Source organism: Alnus glutinosa, chromosome 1 (assembly GCF_958979055.1).
Source record: "Alnus glutinosa chromosome 1, dhAlnGlut1.1, whole genome shotgun sequence".
NCBI lineage: Eukaryota > Viridiplantae > Streptophyta > Magnoliopsida > Fagales > Betulaceae > Alnus > Alnus glutinosa.
The window spans coordinates 4,729,035-4,752,148 of record NC_084886.1 but is presented as its reverse complement, the minus strand read 5'-3'; the positions used below and the strand labels follow the sequence as shown (position 1 = coordinate 4,752,148).

The 23,114-nt window shown below is 38.2% G+C and overlaps 3 protein-coding genes across 3 annotated transcripts; 1 reads left to right on the top strand and 2 right to left on the bottom strand.

Moving 5' to 3' along the window:
- The first annotated feature begins 4,568 nt into the window (after positions 1 to 4,568).
- LOC133867575 (uncharacterized) lies at positions 4,569 to 7,648 on the top strand. The gene is made up of 2 exons (XM_062304323.1): positions 4,569 to 5,254; positions 6,860 to 7,648. The coding sequence occupies exons 1-2, from the start codon at positions 4,746 to 4,748 to the stop codon at positions 7,305 to 7,307; spliced, it is 957 nt and encodes a 318-aa protein (XP_062160307.1). The 5' UTR covers positions 4,569 to 4,745; the 3' UTR covers positions 7,308 to 7,648.
- Positions 7,649 to 7,927: 279 nt separating this feature from the next.
- LOC133867587 (thioredoxin H3-like) lies at positions 7,928 to 8,885 on the bottom strand. Its single transcript, XM_062304333.1, has 3 exons — positions 8,626 to 8,885; positions 8,412 to 8,534; positions 7,928 to 8,262 (listed from the first exon to the last, which is right to left on the bottom strand). The coding sequence occupies exons 1-3, from the start codon at positions 8,770 to 8,772 to the stop codon at positions 8,131 to 8,133; spliced, it is 402 nt and encodes a 133-aa protein (XP_062160317.1). The 5' UTR covers positions 8,773 to 8,885; the 3' UTR covers positions 7,928 to 8,130.
- A 2,613-nt stretch (positions 8,886 to 11,498) lies between these two features.
- LOC133867561 (uncharacterized) lies at positions 11,499 to 22,078 on the bottom strand. Its single transcript, XM_062304316.1, has 4 exons — positions 21,167 to 22,078; positions 20,856 to 21,040; positions 12,185 to 12,262; positions 11,499 to 12,111 (listed from the first exon to the last, which is right to left on the bottom strand). The coding sequence occupies exons 1-4, from the start codon at positions 21,840 to 21,842 to the stop codon at positions 11,716 to 11,718; spliced, it is 1,335 nt and encodes a 444-aa protein (XP_062160300.1). The 5' UTR covers positions 21,843 to 22,078; the 3' UTR covers positions 11,499 to 11,715.
- Between the last annotated feature and the right edge of the window lie 1,036 nt (positions 22,079 to 23,114).

Below are 23,114 nucleotides of genomic sequence, written 5' to 3'. Positions count from 1 at the left end.
TGTTGGAATGCATTGCAGGTTTTGACATTTGTGTAGTTTTGGAATGCATTGCAGGTTTTGATATTTGTGTGGTTTCGGAATGCATTGCAAGTTTTGATATTTGTGTGATTTTGGAATGACATTACAATATTTGAAGGGAACCTGTTGATGTGATACATAATGTTGTCTTGAGTTGTTTCTAAGGTATCCAATTTTAAGCAGGTCCATATCATCGGATTGTGGATCAATTTTTTTTTTTTTAATTCAATGATAGTGTGAAAAATATAATGGGATAAATTTCTGTTACTTTATAAATACAAGCAGCTCCAACTACAAATAATCTCACTTAAATACATGCAATAAGGCAACCAAAATACCACAACACAACTTAGTACACAAAAAATGGTTCACTTCTAGCTTCTATGGCCCCATAGAAGTGCACAAAAAATGTCTAACAATACAACTCAAGGCAACCTCAAATAACCAACCCTATTGTCCTCCTGGTTTGGCTGCATGTCCGAAGAAGAAACACAATGCAAATAAAATCCACGAACACACAAGCATTGTGTGGTAATTCTTCTTCGCTGCTTCAAATTTGATCCCCCAAATCTCAATTTCTTTACGGTATTGTGCAATTTCTGCGTTCCTCTCATTGTCAACTTCAGCCTTCACCTTCTCAATCTCTTTCTCCATTTCGGCCTTCACTTTCCCAACTTCTACTTCAACCATGGTTTCACATCGTTTAGTTTCTGCCACCAAACTTTCGTGCCACTCAACCAATCGACCAACAACCCTCTGACCATGTGCACACATTTTGGGATCAACCCACTCAAAGAAACCACAATCTTTGTGGATCTGCAAAACACAACAAATAATGAAAAAATTGCAACTTGTCCAACTTGTCTGGAATGCATTCCAGATTTTGCTACTTTTTAGCACCAACAATCCAACATCGAATGGTATATATGCAGAAAAGCCAGATTTCAAAAGTTGACTATAAAATTGCAAATTTGAACTCCCAAATACAAAATGAAACCCTAAAATCGATCAGAATAAGTACTACTTGCCTTCCAATTTTCACACCCCATAAACCTTCTTCCGAAATTTTTGCTCGTGTGCGCCGTTTTCACATTCATCCGCCGCTCGCAGTAGCATACTCGTTGTCGTGAAAAAGTGGCAACACTCTGTGGGGACTCCAACCTTGCTTCCATCCTCTCCTTCGAGTGCCCAATCGATTGCCCAGAACAGACGGGTATCTGGTCAGGGGTCGAGTCCTGTGTCGAGGCGTCCATCATCTCCGTCAGCCTTCAAATTCGAAACCCTTGTTTTTCCTGAAACCTTATCTTCTCTTTTTCTCTCCCCAATATTTGAACCAAATACACATGAAACAAAACGGGTGACTTAGAAAACAATGGCTCAATTTTTTGAAGGTATTTTCGTCCGGTTATCTGCATATAAGTCACATGCCACGCACGTGAGTCCATTTCCGTCTCATCAGACGGAGCAATTGGACGGAAGGAGGTGGACTGAAATTTTTTTCAACTTTCTTGGGTGCAATTGAAGCAATCTAAACATTGGTACCAAAATTGAAAATTTGTGTAAACATCAGGGGGTAAATTGTAGTTTTCCAAAAAAAAAAAAGACATATTGAGAGAGAGGAGGGCAGACCTTGGGGTCGGCGATGCCGAGTTCTTTGGCATGAGCGGCATATTTTTTGCCCACAGCGACGATCTTAGTCCCCGCTGTCAATAGATGCTGAACCTCCTACACCGAGCTTTGAGACACTAAGCAAACTTTTTCCCCTGATTTCTTCTTCCAACTGAAATCCATTTTCACTTTCTCTCTTTGATCCGATTGGTTGCCGAGAAAATTCTTGGGAGCATGGCTTCTCAGAGAAATCATGATCGGAGGGCTTTATGCGTAGGAGGAGGAGATACGGTGGCCTTCCGTTGATTTCGGCGGTGGCGTTTGGCAGAAAAGTCGGGTGTGGGTGGACGTGGATTGGTAGTTTCCGGAACCATACCAAGCATGGGGTAATCCAGTGTTTTTGCGTTTATTCTATTTTGTGTATCAAGCTGATGTGTCTGAATCTGAGTGGATTTTGTAAATAAGTTAGTTCACACCACATCCTTATAATAGGGGCTCTCTTAGATAAATATCAAATTTTGTTGATCGATATAGTGCCCTATAACACGTGGCGGTTTCATGTAACTACATTATAACCTGTCAATAACTTCTTGGTAACAACCTTTGTGTCAAAATTTCTATCTAAAATTTGGTCATCAAATAATATGTCACAATCTTATGAAATGATGACATATTTTTTAAAATAATAAATTACATAAGATTATGACACATTACTTACGCACCAATTTTGAAATGTGTAACATTTCTTTAATCCCATAGCCCCATGCATTTTTACACATATTGAAATTTTTTTTCTGAAATAGCTTGAAAGAAATTTCTTATAAACTATCTTGTAAAAACTATATCTGTCATTTAACATATGAAAAATACATATTTTTTTGTAATAGTACGTGCTTCTCTCGTATGTTTTTTAATAGCATTAATTATAAAAAAAATTTTGTCACATTTACACATAATTGATAGAAATGATAAGATTTATTTGGCAATGATAGATTTAATTTCAAATTTTTCATTAAAAAATAAATAAAGTTGTTGGGAATAATCCTCCTCAAAGTCAAATTGGAGTAGGAGTCTCAATCCATGTCCAATAAGAATTCCTTAAAGAATGTAATCAACAGTCAAACTCTCAGTTGAATAATGATAAGACTAAGACCAAATCAAACTCCAGTCACTCTTAGTTTAAGCGGGAGTAGAAAAGTTAATTCAGGTTTGACTCCACCTCTTTTCTTTTAAATAGGCTCATATCTCAGATATAAACGACATACTGAATATTTTATCAAAGACTGACTTAGATATCGAAACGAGACCCGTGCCGTTTACACCGTACCATAAACTATCCCAACAAAAATAAATTTAAATCAAACAACATAAGGCATTGTGGGAATTGTTTGGATTCATACAAAATCACATGAATGAAAAGAAATTGAAAGAGCATTGTTTACACGGGAGAAACCACATGATTTTCAAAGTCCACCAAAAGACTAATACAAGACTTCCCAATTTCTCATGTTGCGGGCCTTTCTGATTCAAAATTTCAAAGTAGTGAAAGCTCACGGAAGACGTTAGAATACAAGGACCGAATATTCCTGATTTTCAACAGTGCTGACTCAGATTTTTGAATTGGGGGAGTGGGAATGTTGAAGAGAACAGCAGAATTTGGGAATGGAGCTAGAGATCGCCCTTAACACTGGGCCATCTTGTAGATAATTTTTAGAATTACTCTTATATGATTGCTATACAACTTAATGATATAACAATAAAAATTGATTTTTTTTTTAATTTTTTTAAAATGTTGACAATATGATTGATTTTTACTACCATATAATTTCAATTTTATATGACAGTATTTTAACAGTGTACCTCATTCTTGGTCCTACATTAGAACAAAAGTATGTTTATGACTTTATTCTACTCTTTACAACTCATTTTAAGATGCTAACTATTGGATACCTGGTATTAACAATGAAGCTCAAAAAAACTGAACCCAATATTTGTCAAGTTTTAATTGGGTGTGATGGATCAAGATCATCATAAGTAGATTTCTTAAAATCTTGATTACAACATCAACTTAATCAAATCTAATGAATTGAAAATATATATATATATATATATATATATATATATATATATATATATATATATATATTAATAAATCTCTAAATTGGTAAAATCTGGATTTTAAAGATTTTAAAAATCCAATCCAAATATGATAGATCTCGAAAACCAGGTAAAACGTTCAAGGCGTAAAAGGCGGGGGAATTGTTGAATAAAATAAACAAAAAACGGTGTCGTGTAGCAGACATATTGCGTATCGAAATGATTCCACTCGCTCCTTCCGCGACTATCCACCAGATTCTGTGTAACCGTATTTTGAAAAACTCTTCCAACAGAAGAGAAGATACTCTCCAGCTATTACTAATACTTCACTGCACGTTCTCATTTTAATATTATATATTTTGGCATTTTAATATTAGAAAATACGGTTTCTGATAACCTGACAAACCTGTTACCAAATACAATGTAAAACGCATTGAAACGAGCAAAACTAAAATAAAATAGGAAAGGAGTTTCCATTTAATAAGAATTTATTTAAATTTTGTCTATAAAATATTTTAAAAATATGAAAAATACATCTTTTTATATAATTAACATAATTTTTTTTAAAAATGTGTGCATTTATTTACCGCATGTTAAAAGATACATTGCAATTTTATAAACGGAGTTGATAGAAATTGTTCTAATTCAATTTAAAAGAAAAAATTTGCCAATATAAAATATAAATTGAAATGAAAAATAAAATTGAATAAAGGAATTATGATTTGTCAGTATTATCTGTCCCAGTTATTGCTGGACTTTCACGAATTTTCCAATACCACAACCGTTACACAAACATTCCCCTTAGAAGAATATCCCGTGACGCGTATCAAAACCGTGGCCACTGCTCGTTAGCGCGTTCGCTTTGGCCTTGTTGACAACGGCCGACTCGCCGGTTTCTCTGTCCGACCTCGGTTGAAATTTCGTTCACATTTCACATTCATTGGAATATAACGATCGTATAAACAATCAGAACACTCGCAGATTTGTGAGAGTTTGGGAGAATCAAAGGGAGAAAAGTAGAGATGGGAGTGGACTACTACAACATACTGAAGGTGAGCCGGAACGCGAGCGAGGAGGACCTGAAGAAGGCGTACAAGAGGCTGGCGATGAAGTGGCATCCGGACAAGAACCCGGCGAGCAAGAGGGAGGCAGAGGCCAAGTTTAAGCAGATCTCCGAGGCCTACGACGTGCTCAGCGACCCTCAGAAGCGTCAGATCTACGACGTCTATGGCGAGGAGGGCCTTCAGGCGGTGGAGTTCGCAAGCCCTAACTCCGCCGGGGGGCCCTCGGGGTTCAGGTGGAATCCTCGAGACGCCGAAGACATCTTCGCGGAGTTTTTCGGCGGCGATGACGGCGGGGGAAGGTTCAAGAATGGGAACGGTGTCGAGGTGGCTGGGAAGAGCCAGGCGAAGAAGATGGCGAACGTGAAGGCGGCGGCGATAGAGAGCAAGCTGGTGTGTAGCTTGGAGGAGCTCTACAAGGGTTGCAGAAAGAAGATGAGGATTTCGCGGTCTGTTCCTGATGAGTTTGGGTACGGTCTCTCTTTTTCTTGCTCTTGTTCTCCTTTTTTTTTTTTTTTTTTTTTTAATTAATTTATTTCAATTTAACAGTACGACTTTTCTTTCGTTTGGATTCCAAATGTCTCTGTGTAGATGCATGTGAGAGGTTTATAATGTGTCGTAGCGTTTCAAAGTGGCAATTAGTGGGATGTGGATGCTTGAAAATGATGGCCAATTTGGGTTTCTCTTTAAGATTGAGTGGAGTGTGCATTTTCGGGGAGAATTTTGAGATTCTATTGTTATAAAATTGTAGGAATGAGAATATAACAGTTTTGGGCTTAAGAAAACATGAATTATGCATTTTTTATGCCATTTTGGGATTTTCTTTCATGACAGTAGCTTGAGAAAATCTTAATTGACAATGAAATTTTGGAGGCCGAATAACTGGATTTGGTGGAATTTCCTTGGCTTGGATATCTGACCATCTTCACGAATCACTATGTGACATCCTCCAATAAAAGTATATAACTGTTGTAGATAATCATGAGGAAGCTTCCACGCTGTTCTGATAATTTTGATTATCAAACATGTATCACCTTATGGTTTCACACACGCGCGAAGGAAATGAGGAAAAATATTTGATTTCTCTTTAGCTTTTGTCGTCTGCCATAATGTGTGGTTTCTTATAACAGTTACTACTTACTGTAGCTTTGCTCTTAAAGAATTTGTTGGCCAAAGTAAACTATTGTGACCTCATGAAGCAGAGGTCATTAGTTTGAATCTTTCCTTCTCCCTTCCCTTGGGGCCTAGTGGAAGTCAGACTTTAGTATGTTTAGCCTTCTAAACACTCAGTTAAGTCAAAATTTTGAAGGGCTTCATGTAACTTGTAGCCCAACTCAGGCTGAGTAGATTCAAAAAGCAGATTACCCTGACTGGGTTGCTTTCGTGTTCTATGGAATGTGTCTGGTCTAAACTCAAGAAACCGTGATGACCTATGACATTCAATTTCATTTTGGGTTGAGCTGTCTGTACTTATCATCTGCAAGCTGTAGAAAAATTGTCATATGCAGGCACTGGTGACTAAAGAAAATTGTTCTTTGTTTTAGCTTTGACAAACCGATTATGAAAGTTTTATTTAGCCTGGCTGATTTTGTTAGCTTTTCTTGAAAATTGAAATGTGAGTTTACAACTATGAGTTAATTGTTTATATTGCGGCCTATTTTTGAAGTTAGGAATGTACCCGAACTGATTAGCCTCTCTTTTTTCCCCCTTTTAATCTCCTATCTAATCTTTGGATCTGTATCAGTAAAATTTGTGTTCTTTCAGGATTCTAGCTGGGCCCTCAGTTGAATCTATAAATCAACCTTACGTTAGTTAGTTCTGAACTAAAGTGGCTGGAACCTAGTTCTAAATCCATGTGTGGCTGTAATTGAATGTTCAGTTTTTTTCCTGAAAACCTTAGCTTTTCCAAAAAAAAAAAAAAAAAAAAGAGAAAAGAAAAGAAAGGAAAGGGAAGGGAAATGTAACTCCTACAACTTTGTGGCATCTTCATTGGTTTGTTTGTTTTCTAATGCCACTACATATCATATCAACTTTTCTTCTCTTCATGGCCTCACATACCAGAAATCTTTTTGCAGTAGGCCAAAGCCTGTTGAAGAAATCTTGAAAATAGACATCAAACCTGGTTGGAAGAAGGGCACAAAAATCACTTTTCCTGAGAAAGGCAACCAAGAACCTGGCATTACTCCGGCCGATCTAATTTTTGTGGTTGATGAGAAACCTCATGCTATTTTCAAGAGGGATGGAAATGATCTGGTGGTTAATCATAAGGTATCACTATTGGATGCACTCACTGGGGTAACTTATAATTTGACAACCTTGGATGGAAGGAGTCTTGCTATCTCAATGACCGATATTGTAAAACCTGGCCATCAGATGGTGATCCCTAATGAAGGAATGCCCATCTCAAAGGAACCCAACAAGAAAGGAAACCTTATAATTAAGTTTGACGTTATGTTTCCTACGAGGCTCACAGCAGAACAGAAATCTGACTTGAGGAGGGCACTGGGTGGAGCTGATAATTAGTTGTGTTGAAGGACAGGTTTATAACTATTCAGTGACTCTGATTAACATTGTGAGGTCAGTTAAAAATGTAAATATGTCGTGTTCCTACTAATAAGAGCGAATATTGTGAATAGTAGGATGGAAGTTTGAACGGATTTTGCCCATTTTTTGTTGTAGTTTTGTTGGTAGCATACAGTCAAGCCTTGGGAAAAACCTACCATCCTCAGCTGCCGCCTTAGCTGCCACAAGATGACTTTTGGTTTATTTAATTATAATCTGTAAACTAGGAATGTAAAGAAAGTTTTTCATTTTTTTTTTTTTTTTTAATGTGCAGTCACAAAGAGAACATTTTAAATAGCGTATTTTGGTGCATCAACAGATCTCGGATCAACTATGAGATTTAGCTATTGTCTTTGAAAAGTACTGTTCTTGTTCATTTGTTTTGATATGAAACTGCTCTGTTTTTTACTTCTTTGTGCTCTCACCCTCGTGTTTTTACAGTGATGAAATCCCTAATGCTGGAAAAGATGTAATGTAATGGAAAATTGGCAGCTGAAGAAACTGCAGTGACATATTGCTGATGAGTATAGAGAGAGAGAGAGAGAGAGAGGGAGGGAGGGAGGGAAGTTTTTATATATAAATTGAAATATAAAAGATGCTCACGCATTTTACGTAAATTAAAATATGAAAGATGCTGACGCATTTTACAAAAACATGGTAAGAAAGACACCCTCTTTCGGCCTCTTATTTTAGATATATTGCAGCAGTAAGGGGGTTATTATTTGGCTGTCGTTGTCATTCAAGTGGCCATGTCAGGATCATGCGCGCTCCATGATTGGCATTCTTATGTTCTGTGTTTCTCAATCTTCTTCTGCAGTCCTTCCTTCGTAGCCCCCACCAGCTTGTCAACCACTTCCCCTTTCTTAATAAATATGAACGTTGGCATGGCCTCCACCGCGAACTCCCGAGCCACAGACTGTATGCATTTAAACCTCGTTACTACAATCATGTCCGAACCAATATTGTAGGAAAAGAAGAAGGAAAGCTAAGCAAGAACACAGAGAGAGAGAGAGAGAGAGAGAGAGAGAGAGAGAGAGAGAGAGAGAGAGAGAGAGAGAGCCATACATCCAACTCGTCCACATCAATCTTGACGAACTCGACATCCCTGTATTTGGCAGAGAACTCTTTGAAGGCCGGCTCGATGAATCGACAAGGTCCACACCATGTTGCCGTGAAATCAATCACCAACTTCAGCACCAGAAAATAACATTAAGCCCGTCAAAATAAATAAAGAAGCAGTAAGCACACACGTACAAATCACAATGGTATGTAGTGTTACCAGTTTGTCAGTTTGCTTGGAAGCCTCAAAGTGGGATTTCCATTGGTCTTTTGAATGGAAGGCGAGGACGCGGTGAGATGTCTCTGACTCATTACGTGTCTCTAACACTTTGCGGGGGTGCTCCATGTCGGAAAAGTTGCTTCCCATTAATTTTTCTTGCTTCCTAATGCAGATTTCTTCTCTTATGGGTTGGGGTTTTGGGATATGGTTGGAGGTCAGAGGCTGGAGGGATTTATATAGGCTGAAGGTCGGTAACAAGAAGTGATCGATTGGAAGAAAAAAGCAAAGCAAGAAAGAAGGTTTGTAACGAGCAAATTTACAACAGCTATCACGCTTTCAAGATAGAGAATTAGATTCTCGTCCTGCTGTTTGACGCAGACACTCTTTTTTGTACACCGTTGGCTTTAATATTACAATAGTTGAAGCATAAGCTAGTGGCTTAAATTAAATTAAATTAAATTAAAAATTGTGATGCGGCAATTCTTTTGTGTCATTGAACGGCCATGGTTTGGGACGTTTAGATTTTCATTTTCATAATAATACGGAAGACAAAAGCGTTAATGAATTGCTATGAAAGTAAAATTCTACAGCAGCTAGAAGACGTTGCCATGACTCATAAGCACATATTCTATAAAACTCTTCCAGTTATTTTTGTTGTATCTTATCCTATCTTAGAGTTATAGTTATCTTTCTAAGTCAGAGTCTTTTAATTATTTGTGAGGAATGCTAAAACTTCTTCTAGTGTTCTTCTGGTGTCCATCTGGAAAGATATAAATGTAATAAAAAAAAAATTTTAAAAATTAGATCTATGTCATCTAGAAGGACATAGATGTAATTTTTTTTATTACATTTATGTCCTTCTAGATGAACACCAGAAGAACACTAGAAGGAACTCTAGCATAGCACCATGGTACATAAGTCATTTAGTAGTAGGTTTCTATTGTTCCTTGTAGGAGTTTATCTCCAAGTCTTTTAGTTTGATTCATTTTTAGTTGTGTAGTTATGTAGTCCCCTATTTAAATGGTGATCAATTAATAAAGAAGAAGCAGAAAATTAATCCCAAACCTTTTGTTTGAAAAGGTTTAGGCTCCTTCTGAGTCTAAGATCTAAATTCTTTCAGAACCTAACAATTTATTCCGTTATGTGTTTGAGAAATAATTCATGGAACATGAATCAACTCCTTTAGCAAATATTACTACAAAATTAATTTATGTAATTAAATTGAATGATCAAATCTTAACAACAATTAGGTTATTAATGATTAGTATGTAATTGCGAAAAAAAATATAAATAACGACGACATTTACTTTATATAGGGAATGAATAAGTTAATTAAGCAGCTTATGAATCTGTTCTAATTCAGTGACAAACTCGAACTTAATAATTTTGAAAAAGTAGAAGAAAAAGAATAATTCTTAAAATTGAATAATATAAAAGTGATGACAACATGTACAGTGGAAACAAGCCCGCATGGCATAACTAAATGGTGTCCCTTTAAAATAGCGCATCTCTCTACTCTCTTTCCGATTGGTCCCCAGTTTCACTTTGGAGTTGGCAGCAGCCATGCCAGCCACAGCCACAGGTGACCGGCCACGGATTATTGCCTTTTCGGCGCCACTGCTAGATTCTTGGATCCCCCCATGAACGGTGCCAATTGCACAAGCTTAACCAACGTGCCAATTACGTTCAATCCTTGGGGTGTTTTACAGTCGAAAGCTAACGACTGTTGATTTGGCGGCTGCCGTATGACGCACTTCGCTTCCAAAGTTTTATTCCTCGGCCAACTGTCTTCTTGTAACGAAGAGAGGAAAAGTCAATATTTGTGATTCCCAAATTTCCAATTAAATACCCCATTGACGTTGAAGCTCTATAATTAACGTCATATCTCGGTCTTCATGTGCATTCTCGAAGCTTTGCTTTCACTATGACGAGGGGAGTGGGATGTGCCTTTTAATGAACAAAACTAAGTGCAAAGTGCATGGGATAAGTAGTGGAAACACAAACTGGGGGAAAAGTAAATGAAAAAGTAGAGAGTTTTTTTAAGTCAATTTTAATGCCAAAGAAATGCCCCATCAACAATCTAATTCCCTTTACAAATATTTATGTCAAAAGAGAGATATGCCTTGAGCATCTCGTGTTGCTTACTGCTGCTGCATGCCAGAATGGCCTTCCATTTACATTATGGGTGTTAGGGGTGTGTAAAAGCGGACCTTTATTTAATAACTGTTAGTTTTTATAAGGGGTTGCAAAAAACGACATCATTTTAGTGCGTTTTGATATGATATAGAGTTTTCATTTTGAGTTTAATGAAATTAATCTTTCTTCATAAATAATAATATTCTTCAACTTCATTACATTTTGAAGCCTTCTAATTATTATTATTTTTTTTTAAAAAAAAGTCCAAAACCATCTAAAATAAGCCCTAAACAGAGGTTAAAGAAAGATCTAAAATACCAAAAAACAATAAGTCCAAAACGTTCATTTTTTATAAGCAGAGTAGTTTTAAAACCGCTAACCACCTAAAATGGAGCGGGTGCAGTTGCAACATTTGATTACCGCCTAAGAAGATTGTGGTTAGCAATTAGAAGCAATAACCGCTAACCACTTGCACACCCTTAGTATTTTATTGAGTGTGTCATGACAACCACTTTTCATAGGGAGAGAGACCAAATACAAACAGAAATTTAGATTTAATAAAATCTGATTGCAAGATTAAATTCCAAGCAGATCAGGAAATGCAATAAGCTGCTAACAGATTCATGAAGAAGCCTTGATTCTCAATAGTCAATATCAAGGTTCCTGACCTGAAGTACTCTGCTCATCCAAGAACTGAGGCAACCACATAAAAAGCAAAACATACATCCGCACTGCACTTTTGAATGAAAAATGTCGCAAAACTATTTTTTTCTCAAAGGTTTCTGATGAAAAGTTCTGCATTAACCGAACTACAAAAGGGTGTGGTCCGGGATGGTGAAATTCATCAACAGCAACCAACATTCAAAACATGCTTTGCGCAAACTAGAAAACATTTTCACCCCCTTCCCAAAGAAAGGCAGTACCAAACACCATATGAACACCTAATTGGTTATGTCATGAATGCACCCCAACATCAGCTGGGGCATGACTGCCTTGAACTGCAGAACCATGGTTGTTATAAGCCTGTCCACCCCTGCCACCCCTTCCCCTATTGTTATAAAAGTTCCTTGGATAATAATTTCCAGGCTGCTCATAATATTGGTTGCGACCATTCTGATAGGATCCACTTCCCCTGCCACTGCCTCGTCCGCCACGGCCATTGGAATAACCCCTACGGCCACCTCCACGGTCACCACGACCACCTCTTTGGTTCTGATAGGTCCTTCTGGGAATGTATTGCTGTCCCTTTGATTGTGGATCTATCTCATTATGCTCCAGTTCTGCCTGTGGGTTGATTTGTTCTTGTTGAACTGAGATGACCTCTGCAGCATTTTCCATCTCTACTTCATCCTGCACAAGCAGACGCCTCACATATCCAATCAAAAGAATAAAAAGTTCAGCAACAAGGAATGCATTAAGGTACCTTTTGTAGTTCATCCACAGGACTGGATTCATCATTATCGCCAGTTTCATAACCTTGAAAATTTTCTGCATCTTGGTCCTACAAAAGATACAAGAAAAATGTAATCAGGGGGACGGTGGGTGTCAGGAGGAGGGATAAAAAGTTGTGAGCACGTGTATAAAACGCAACATCTCGAAACCCAAGTGACAGGCTAGGAAAAAAGACTGCAGTACAATATATATTGACATATCCAACAGCCAAAAATAATAATACAAATAGGTAACTACATAATAAGGTGCAGTTCTGGCACAGTATGCAAACTTGTTAGCACTTTTACAAGGACAGGAAAATCTATAATTGTTAATTCACATTAACTAATGCCCAAAGGAGAGCGCCAAAAAGAAGCTGAGTAAATTGCATTTCCAACTGATTTCTTTATAACAGCTGTTCAATAAAAGCAAGCACTCAAAATTTATAAAAAAAAAAAAAACTATCGGAATAGGCTTCTAACTATTAAAAATTTAAAACAGTACCAAATGACTAATCGAACCAACTATATCTCTTAGTTAAGACTAAGGTTCTAAATTACAGGGTGAAATAGACCTTTAATTACTGTCTCATAAAATATAGCACAATTTAAAAGGAAAAAAGGTCAAGACTCAAGACCCCTTTGCATTTCGTCATCTTGACTTTAAGATCCTAATTTTCAAATTTGATGAATTTGATACCTGAGTTTAGGCTCATTCTAAATTCGAGACCACTTTTAGCATCAAATGGTTGTTAAAAGCCCAGCCATGCTGGCCACCCATGGCTTAGGAGGTGGACCACAACCACCCTCTATTAAGGGGGTCGCCACAAGCCACCCGTCTGTTACAGGGGTGGCTCACCACCACCACACTGTAAAGAAGGGTTCACTCGCGACCATCTCCATAATAGAGGGTGGTCGCAGGCCACCCGTAAGCTGTGGGTGGCTGGGAGGTTGGGTCGTGCCACTCACAGCCGTCAGCCACCGCCATAGCTGGGCTGGGTAGCCAACCCAATCACCTTTTTATTTTTTTATTATAAGTATCTGAGTGTTGTATATTTTCACATCAATTTCTGTTATCAATTTGATGGAAATGCTGACGAAGGTTTCGAATTTAGAATGAATCCAAACTCAGGTCTCAAATCTATCAAATTGAAAACTAAGGTCTTAAAACGTCAAAATGGCAAAAAACACAGGAGGGTTCTGACCTGATTTCTCTAATTTAAAACCTCATGCTTTTCGCAATTCCCACTTTACCTGCTCTTCTGATACTCTAGTTTTCACCTGTCCTATCTGGTAAGTTTCTTCTTAGCTGAGAGATGCACTCCTCTAGTAAACTGTATTATTACCCACCTAGCGAAAATACATTTATTCAAAAGTGTATTATTAAAAATACTTCAGTAGCACCTCTGCTCTTTACATTGAAAATACCAACACTCCAATGGTCCATCTTTTCCTTCTTTCACCAGATCTGTAAGTTGTCCCATTCTGCCCATGATCCTTGGACCAAAATGGCACCTCCTACCCTCATAAGAGATTGAGGACAAAGATATCAGCTCATCACGCGAGCATGCATAGATTGTATATTTACCTACACACAGATCGACTCAACTCAACTAACATTGGTCTTTGAATTCGGCCAGAAGATTACTTTCCCATCATTTAACACTAAAAAACCACAATTTCCATTATATATCTTACGATTTCATACCTTCTTTACTAATTCAACTTGAGCCATGTTCAGCCACCTCTTGACACATTATGCTCTAATTAATTAAATTGCTCTTTCACACAAGTGGTCCCACCTTATGGAATCAAAAACATCATAAGACTTGGAAACAACTAAGTTAATCAGAGAACTTTTTATTATTGTGTGTTGCAACATCCCTATAAGGTATAACGAAAAAAAAAAAAAACCTAATAAAAATGGGTGAAGTATCCTCTAGTTTTCCCATTAAAAAAATTCACCTCAATGGACAATTAAACATTAACCCACAGTCTTTGAACTTAAAATTAAATAGACTTATCAATGCTAAATGTTAACACATTTAGTCTCAGATAGGTTTATATACTAAATTTGCCTTTTCCAAGCAAATAGATATTGAATAGTCACTTACAAAGTACGAAAGGTAAAATCAATTCTCCAGCTACAAAAATATTTTGGTTAGATTTTTTGCTTTACTTTTCTTATTCAAGAAAACTGTAGCCGTACATCCAAACAAATCCTGCTTTTTTTTTGGGTGAGGGGTGGGGGCAAAAAGCTTCACAAAACTACTATTTTCAGCAACTACTGTATAAATGATAATAGGACTTGCAAAAATTGAGATGAAAAGGAGCTTCTCCAAACTCAGACCATTCATTTCTAACAAAAAAAATAGTAAGAGTTTTCTGGACATTTCACCTTCACAAAATAGTGTAAAAGACAACACTCTAACAAGATTACTGAGCTACAGAAGATGCCAAATTTTTCAAGTATATATAACATGAAATCATTAGTAAGAGTTTAAGTTCATAGTCATAGCACATAACAGGTATGGCATCATTGATCCCAACAATACTGAAGCAGAATGACCATGCTTCCACCACAGCCATCTCATTAACATTACTCCCACCCAGTTCTAATCAAAATCCTCTATTACAAGCAAAAGTTAAAGGAAATTGCACTAAAGCGAGACATTCTAATCTCTTAGGATGAGGAACAACCTTGAGGTGCTCAAGCCCAAGTAACGCATCTTGAAAACTATATAAAAAATGGTTAACAATCATAACTAGCTAGTAATGCATACTCCCCCTGCCCCACAGTAGATAAAAATTACACATGGAAAGTACTTTAATAAAGTAATACTTTTTCTAAAATACTCTTAGATGGGCTACCAAGGATATGTATAAATTTGAAAATAGACGAGTTCAAATTTGAAACAAGATGTGTTCAAATTTAAGGGTAATACGGGAAGTTAAAAAGGCAAATCCTTTCATTTATGAAAACTTTCATCTCTCTTAGGACAAAAAAAAACACACATCTATTGCGGGATTGATGAACTATAAAACACTCTTACTCAGAGAAAACAAAAGTAAAAGCTACATTTAGATAATGTTGATTGACCCATATATTGGATTGGTAATGAGAAACTGTCTTCCCCTCTTAAGTGCACATGAATGCCAGGAAGCAGCTAGGCATGTTGCTTCCAAAGCCTTAAAGCTGGATGCTACCGCTAAGAAAATCCTGGTTTTCCTTTCCTCTCACTGCTCTTGGTGGAACTGGGGCAGTAGGGCAGTGCAAATTTCCAATATTCCAACTGCCAACGGCACGGTTCTGACTAATATATTAAGTTTTTTTCTTTAGATGAAAGGGCATTGTTTTGAAGATCCATATATACCCCCCTTTCCCGATGTAACGACCCACCCCCAATGACACAATATTGTCCGCTTTTGGCTCCCCAAACCAGACTTCCCAGGAGGTCACCCATCCTGGGATTGCTCTCGCAGAAGCACGCTTAACTGCGGAGTTCTGATAGGTTCATAACCATCACGGCTTTAAAACGCGTTGTGTCATAAAGGGTGCATTTATACATATAAGCACATCCTCATTCCCAGGCGATGTGGGACGTCACAATCACCCCCTCTTTGGACCCAACGTCCCCGCTGGCGTCCCTCATTGGGCTTGTGCACGCTCTCACCATCTCAAGCTGGGCAATGGCTTTGATACCATTTGTAACGACCCAAGGAAAAGCGCTAGCCACATCTGCGCTATCACCCCAAAATGACTAGTCAATTTGAAGCTTTCCCTAGAATCACTTATAAAGCCCAGTTTCACCTAGTAACTAGGCAATGTGGGACTTAGCACCCATGAGTATCTTTATAAACTACTCACTCTATGTGAGCTATTCATCTCTTCCCAATATGGGACCGGAGTGTTACAAACTCCCCCCCTTAAACCTCTGACGTTCTCGTCAGAACCATGTCATGCAGTGCTCTAGTACCACATGACCTGGCGTTACTAGGTGGCTCTGATACCATTTGTAACACCCCGGTTCCATATTGGGAAGAGATGAATAGTTTACAGAGTGAGTAGTTTATAAAGATACTCATGGGTGCTAAGTCCCACATTGCCTAGTTATCAGGTGAAACTGGGCTTTATAAGTGATTCTAGGGAAAGCTTCAAATGGACTAGTCCTTTTGGAGTGATAGCGCAGATGTGGCTAGCGCTTTTCTTTGGGTCGTTACAAATGGTATCAGAGCCACCTAGTAACGCCAGGTCATGTGGTACTAGAGCACTGCATGACATGGTTCTGACGAGGACGTCAGAGGTTTAAGGGGGGGAGTTTGTAACACTCCGGTCCCATATTGGGAAGAGATGAATAGCTCACATAGAGTGAGTAGTTTATAAAAATACTCATGGGTGCTAAGTCTCACATTGCCTAGTTACTAGGTGAAACTGGGCTTTATAAGTGATTCTAGGGAAAGCTTCAAATTGACTAGTCCTTTTGGAGTGATAGTGCAGATGTGGCTAGCGCTTTTCCTTGGGTCGTTACAAATGGTATCAGAGCCACCTAGTAACGCCAGGTCATGTGGTACTAGAGCACTGCATGACATGGTTCTGACGAGGATGTCAGAGGTTTAAGGGGGGAGTTTGTAACACTCCGGTCCCATATTGGGAAGAGATGAATAGCTCACATAGAGTGAGTAGTTTATAAAGATACTCATGGGTGCTAAGTCCCACATTGCCTAGTTACTAGGTGAAACTGGGCTTTATAAGTGATTCTAGGGAAAGCTTCAAATTGACTAGTCCTTTTGGAGTGATAGTGCAGATGTGGCTAGCGCTTTTCCTTGGGTCGTTACAAATGGTATCAGAGCCATTGCCTAGCCTGAGATGGTGGGAGCGTGCACAAGCCCAATGAGGGACGCCAGCAGGGACGCTGGGTCCAAAGAGGTGGTGATTGTGACGTCCCACATCGCCTGGGAATGAAGATGTGCTTATATGTATAAATGCACCCTTTATGACACAACGCGTTTTAAAGCCGTGATGACAATGAACCTATCAGAACTCCGCAGTTAAACGAGCCGCTGCGAGAGTAATCCTAGGATGGGTGACCTCCTGGGAAGTCTGGTATGGGGAGCCAAAAGCGGACAGTATTGTGTCATTAGAGGTGGATCGTTACACCCGAACCCTACCAGTGTTGTGCCATTCCTTCTCTAACCTCACACTATCAAATCTTCTAAGTTCTCTCTCAGTCTCAATGATTGTTTCAACTCAAATTTCCTCTCTCAGTCTCTCAGCCATTGCCATTGATCTCCATATTTATTATCAGTCAAAGACGAAGATGAAGAGTCAATCTTAAAGGATGTTTCTCCTTCACTGTTCTTCATCTTCGAAGATGAAGAGCCAAAGACATATTCCACGTTTCACCTTCATTGTTCTTCATCTTTGATGATGAAGAGACTGAAGAGTCATTCAATCAAAGACCTGTTCAACACTTCGCCTCCATTGTTCTTCGTCTTTGAATACAAAGATCAGATCTTCGTCTTCGAAGACAGATTCATTTAGTCAAAAGACCTCGTCTTCGTTTTTCCTCGAAGACCATTTCTTACTATTCCAACTGACTCTGACTTCGACATTTTGGAGTCAAAGTTAGACCAAAACTCAACCTCCTTGAAGGTGGAATCGGAGGGTTTTCCGACACCAGCGGAGACGGTGCACAAACCTATGAGGTAGAGGGTTGTCTTTTATAAAGAAGAAATGAAATGATGGTTTTTGGAAGTAAAATGATGAAACTGTAACTTTGACTACAACATGTTGATAAGACATGCTAAAAAGTATGACCACCTGCCTCACATTCTTTCAGAAAAATTTCAAAAAGAGCATGTGTTATGTGAAGTGCAGCTCATTATGGGAAGGCCTACGCTTCTGGGACAAATGCTTAAAGTACTGTGTTCCGGACATTTTTGGTAGCATCTTTCCTTGAAGCACATTACAACACTTACCAAGAATAATGCTTACAAGAATCTGACAAGTCTATGCTTTCTCCTTATCCATTGTAATTGTATATATTTCCCTCATGCAAGCACAATGGTACTCATATATGTGACACTGCTAAACTAGCTCAATCAAATATGGACCAGACATTCTATAAGACTGCATCTCCTAGCCAGCGGGGGAAGGTACTCTTTGGTAAGACTGATCCCTATAATACATCAATTCTGGAATTGCTGCCGATTACCATGTGATGCCTAACTATACTGTACACCGTGGTAGGATTCAGAACTTAACTGAATTTGGTCACAAAATCATGAGATAAAAACCTAAATTGCAATTTAAGAGAAGCATAATTAACATGTTCACGTTCAATAAAAGATAACCAAAAGAAACCACAGAAATGGAGGGAAGGAGAAAAGGTGGTCGGGAAGAGGGAGGGACTATCTGTTCTGAATGTGTGATTCAAACTATATCAAATGGATAAGAAAAAGTACTCACCCCACAGGAATCTTTTTCTTTATGATGTAACTACTGACATACTTTACAGAACACTGTTTAATCATAAATCACTACGGAAAGAAAATGTACAAAAGAAATCAATCAGCACTTCTCACTAGGTGAATCATAGGAGTTGAACCTTTGGAGTCATACTGATATGATTTTCTTTAACCTCACCATGAACTGATCAACTTAGTCTCCTTATAGGTAAGAGTTAAAAAAATCCTCCAATTTAAATTTTTCTTTGGCAAGGCTTACATCAAATTAATACACAAGTTTTTAATGAAAACGAAACAGAAGCATCCAATTTCATCTGGATTTACATATAAAGATGCATTAATGAAACTTTTGACAAGTAAAAGAAGCATGTCTTACATTCAAACATCATGACCAAAGAACAAAGAACCACAAGTAAAATTAAGAAGTGTCCTATTCATTTTGGCCCTATATTTGAGAGAGCATTAAAATAAAACTGATACCAAAATATCATTCTAATGAGGAATGGCCACGCTCACCTCGACGTAGAAAAGGGAATATAAAATATATGTAAGCAAGATTTTGTCTTCTTCTTTTTCTTTTTGATATGTAATAAATTATATATATATATATATATATATATATATATATATATATAAGTGGGGAAAATACGCTTTAGCCTCCCCGAACTACCACCACTTTTGCGCTTACACCACCAAACATTAAAAAGCGACATATGGACCCTCAAACTACCACTTAGTTAGAAATAAGCCACTTCGTTATCTTCTGGCATCAAAATGGATGGAAAAGTGGTCACGTGCGCGTCACATGATTATTTTTGCATTTAAGTTCCTTAAATACCCTTACAATTATTAAACAAAAAAAAACTGAAAAAAATAATATTATTTTTAAAAATTTGGGGGCCACTGTCAGGGTTGGTTCGGCACCCCCAAAATCCAAAAGGGGCGAACAAAGACTGGCGTGGTTCGGCCACCTTTTATTTTTTTTAAAAATTATTATTATTTTTTTAATGATTTTAAGGGTAGTTTGGGAAAAAAAAAACACCAAATAAGTCAAGTGACACGCACGTGACGCTTTTTCATCTATTTTGACACTATAAGCGAACAGAGTGGCTTATTTGTAACGGATTGGTAATTTGAGGGAGTCAGAAGTCACTTTTTAAAGTGTGTGATAGTTCGGGGGCTAAAGTGTATTTTCCCCAAAAAGTGTATCACTAGTACAAAACATACGAGATACGCCAAGAACAAAAAAACAAGACTTTGTATTGTTTTTTTTTGATAAGTTAAAACAAGACTTTGTATTGTAACAAACAATTATCATAATTTTTTAAAAAACATTAGAGTTAATGATTTTGAGTATGGATAAATACCTTTTATCATATATTGGAAAGATTTCTTCCTTCTATAGAATTTGATTTTCTTTCAAATGCAACAATACACTTTGTCACAAATAAAGAACATTCATCTCCACAACAACTTGTGTTTTCCAAAAGTTCCAAATTTTTAACTTCTAATTTACTATTCTAGAACAGAAACACTACCTAATTTTGGGATCTCCTGGGATATCCAAAAAGTTGACGCATAATTAAAGAATCGTGTGTTCTCAAAAGTTGATGCATTTTCCATACCCACAACAAATTCCAATGTTTACAAGTAAAAGGCACTATAACCATATCCAAAATGATGGTGCACTGCAGCTGGAGCACCCACATTGACAGTGGGAAACAAGCACAAGTGTGCTAATCAATCAACTCCCTCTACATCTTTAGCACATACAGAGAAATGGGCAGTCACTCTTATTCACTTGAAATGTGCAACGCTCCAAAAGTTATTATCAGATTAAATCATTGTGCACTTCTAGAGGCAGTTAATTTTCCCGTGTTCCCACAGAAAAAGGCAGTCCACTAGGGATGCATTCTTGAATATTCAGTATTGGTGACAATTCCCAACCTCTTTAGCAAAGTTTCTCAAATTTTGGGTGAAAACACAAACCAATGCATATGACAAGGTTAATAAAAACACAGACTTAACCTAAAAAGATAACTGCAAGACCGTACACAATGCAGCCGTGATTATAAAAGGAACACATAGATATAAATGAATTTGCAAACATGGAATATAAATATCTTAATTCATACAGCAGAAAACAAACCCACATCATAAAAATTCCAAATTTACTCGTAGTATAGAAAGTTATACCGTGTGCTGGAACAGTGCAACTGAACCTTCCACTTGGGTGGGCGCTGTTATGGGCATCTGCTGGAAAGAAGCATAGTTTCCAGCAGCAGCGGCCGCAGCAACTTCCACCGAAGCTTTCATCTCCGGTGTGGTGGTGAAATAGTCTGAAGCCATAATCTTATTCAGCCTCTCTCTCAAACCCGCATCTACAAAATGAAAAAACACACACATTCACAAACTATTCAACAGATTATACATAAAAAAAAAATATATATTAAAAAAAAAAAAGAAGAAAAGAAAAGAAAAAAGGAAGCCCGTGAACCAATATTTACAAGTTATGTTGGAATTGGGCTCAATGGGCCGGTCGGCGTTGGCGAGCCAAAGCTCGGCGTGCTCGATGCAGCGCTGCAAGGCGTTCTTGTGCGACAAGCTCGAATCCACCGGGCGCGAAATCAACAACCCGCCGAGCGTCGCAATCAAGTCCATGTCCCGCTCGCCGAGCAGATCGGTGGCGTCGTCGGTGACGTAATCGTAGGTAAGGCAGCACCCGCGCTCGTGCGTCCTCGCCAGCATGGTCGCCGTGAAATCGCTCTGCGGCTTGACGTCGAAGAGCGAGCCAAAGTAGAGCAGATTGAGGAGATCCTCCGCAACATGGAGGTCGGGTTGGTTGCTGTTACGCTCGTCGTGGTGGTCTTCGGGGGTTTGGGGATGATCGTTAGCCGGGGCGGAGTCGGAGGAGAGCTGGTGGTGCTGGGCGGCTAGGGAGAGCTCCTCAGAGACGGCCTGGGAGAGGGGCTGTCGGAGCTTCTCGAGCTCGTCGATGAGGGCAGAGACGACGGGCTTGGAGCGGAGGACCTCCTCCTGCTCCTTGTTGATGACCTTTCCCTGCGCGACGCCCTCCTCCATCTGGGCTATGCGGTTGAACTTTTTGCGCAGGGCTCGGAGGCGCTTGTTCAGCAGGTTCAGGACTGGGCCGTCCGACACCTCAGAGGCCGTGCTCGCCGCCATTGCCTTCGATTGATTCGGGGAGGAGAAGCCGAGAAGGGCTTTTGGTGTGGTTGATATGAGGGCACCACCGGGCTTTGGTGGTGGAAGAGGAAGGGTTTTTTTGTGTGTGGGGGACGGAAGATAAAGCGGCTTTTGGGAAGGGATTTTAGGTGTGAAGGAGAGAGAGAGAGAGGGATCGATTGAGAGTGAGAGTAGAGAGGCTGTAGAGGTTTCTAATTGACTTGTACAAGGGGATAAGGGTTTAGAGAGGTATAAAAACCCAGTATAAATACCAGTATAAATACCCAGTACAAATACCCAGTACAATAAGGACGACGGTGAAAACATTTCACCATCTATATTTTATTTTGTTATATTATTATTTGCAATAATGGTGCGGCCTAATATATACATTATATTTATAAAATTTAATCTTCACCAAGAAATAATTTCATCACTCCTTGGAGATCATAGTCCATCATCCTTGTTGGTACGAGTTCAATTGGTAGTCAACAATAATGTTATTTGCTATGCATATCCGCATTCAATTACGAAAAAAAAAAAATCCGATTTAATAACGTTATTATTATTCTATTGCAGTGCAATAGAATCGTTTCATATAATAATAGAAATATGGTACGTTTTCAACTTCTATATAATTTTTATACAACTCTAACAATTTTTTTAAAAAATAAACAATTGAATATGTTTTGTTACATATTTAATAGTTGATTTTTTTAAAAAAAATTATAAATTATTGGAATTGTATAAAAATTGTAAACGCATCATATCTCATGAGAATATAGACGGCTCTTAAAAACCCACTCATACCCTCACATGCCCTACCCTTTTGCATTGCAACGCGATTGCACTAATATCACGATCGTTCAACTTCATTCACCGTTATCATTGTCAACAATTATATGCATATCTCAAAGCGAAGGACCCGAGGGTTAAGATGATAAAAATTGAAGGATTTTGGTTTAAGGAGAAAATGACATTAAATTTAGAACGTTAAAAAATCTAAGCCAAATTTAAAATTAAACTACATGATAATTGATAAGTGATCAATACTACATGAAAAATGATGGTCATAACATTTGCAAAAATCATGCTGCAAAGGATTTTCATGAAGAGGCTAGGAGCAGATTCTTTATTCAAGAGAGGCAACGAAACACAGAAGATCCTTATCGTTACGCTGCGGCTAAACATGAGGTTTACGGTTTGTAATGAAGAATAAACTATCTCCTAAAGGAGCTTTGAGAATTAAAAACACTGCCTTTTTCCCAATTG

What these genes read in the sequence shown, in the direction of transcription:
- LOC133867561 (XM_062304316.1), bottom strand. Translation starts at nt 21,842, where the DNA reads ATGGCGGCGAGCACGGCCTCTGAGGTGTCGGACGGCCCAGTCCTGAAC. An exon ending in TTGCACTGTTCCAGCACACG is followed by an intron (nt 12,263 to 20,855) that starts GTATAACTTTCT and finishes TATCTTTTGTAG; the next exon opens with GACCAAGATGCAGAAAATTT. An exon ending in CTGTGGATGAACTACAAAAG is followed by an intron (nt 12,112 to 12,184) that starts GTACCTTAATGC and finishes CTGCTTGTGCAG; the next exon opens with GATGAAGTAGAGATGGAAAA.
- LOC133867575 (XM_062304323.1), top strand. Translation starts at nt 4,746, where the DNA reads ATGGGAGTGGACTACTACAACATACTGAAGGTGAGCCGGAACGCGAGC. An exon ending in TCTGTTCCTGATGAGTTTGG is followed by an intron (nt 5,255 to 6,859) that starts GTACGGTCTCTC and finishes ATCTTTTTGCAG; the next exon opens with TAGGCCAAAGCCTGTTGAAG.
- LOC133867587 (XM_062304333.1), bottom strand. Translation starts at nt 8,772, where the DNA reads ATGGGAAGCAACTTTTCCGACATGGAGCACCCCCGCAAAGTGTTAGAG. An exon ending in CCAAGCAAACTGACAAACTG is followed by an intron (nt 8,535 to 8,625) that starts GTAACACTACAT and finishes CTGGTGCTGAAG; the next exon opens with TTGGTGATTGATTTCACGGC. An exon ending in TTGATGTGGACGAGTTGGAT is followed by an intron (nt 8,263 to 8,411) that starts GTATGGCTCTCT and finishes AAATGCATACAG; the next exon opens with TCTGTGGCTCGGGAGTTCGC.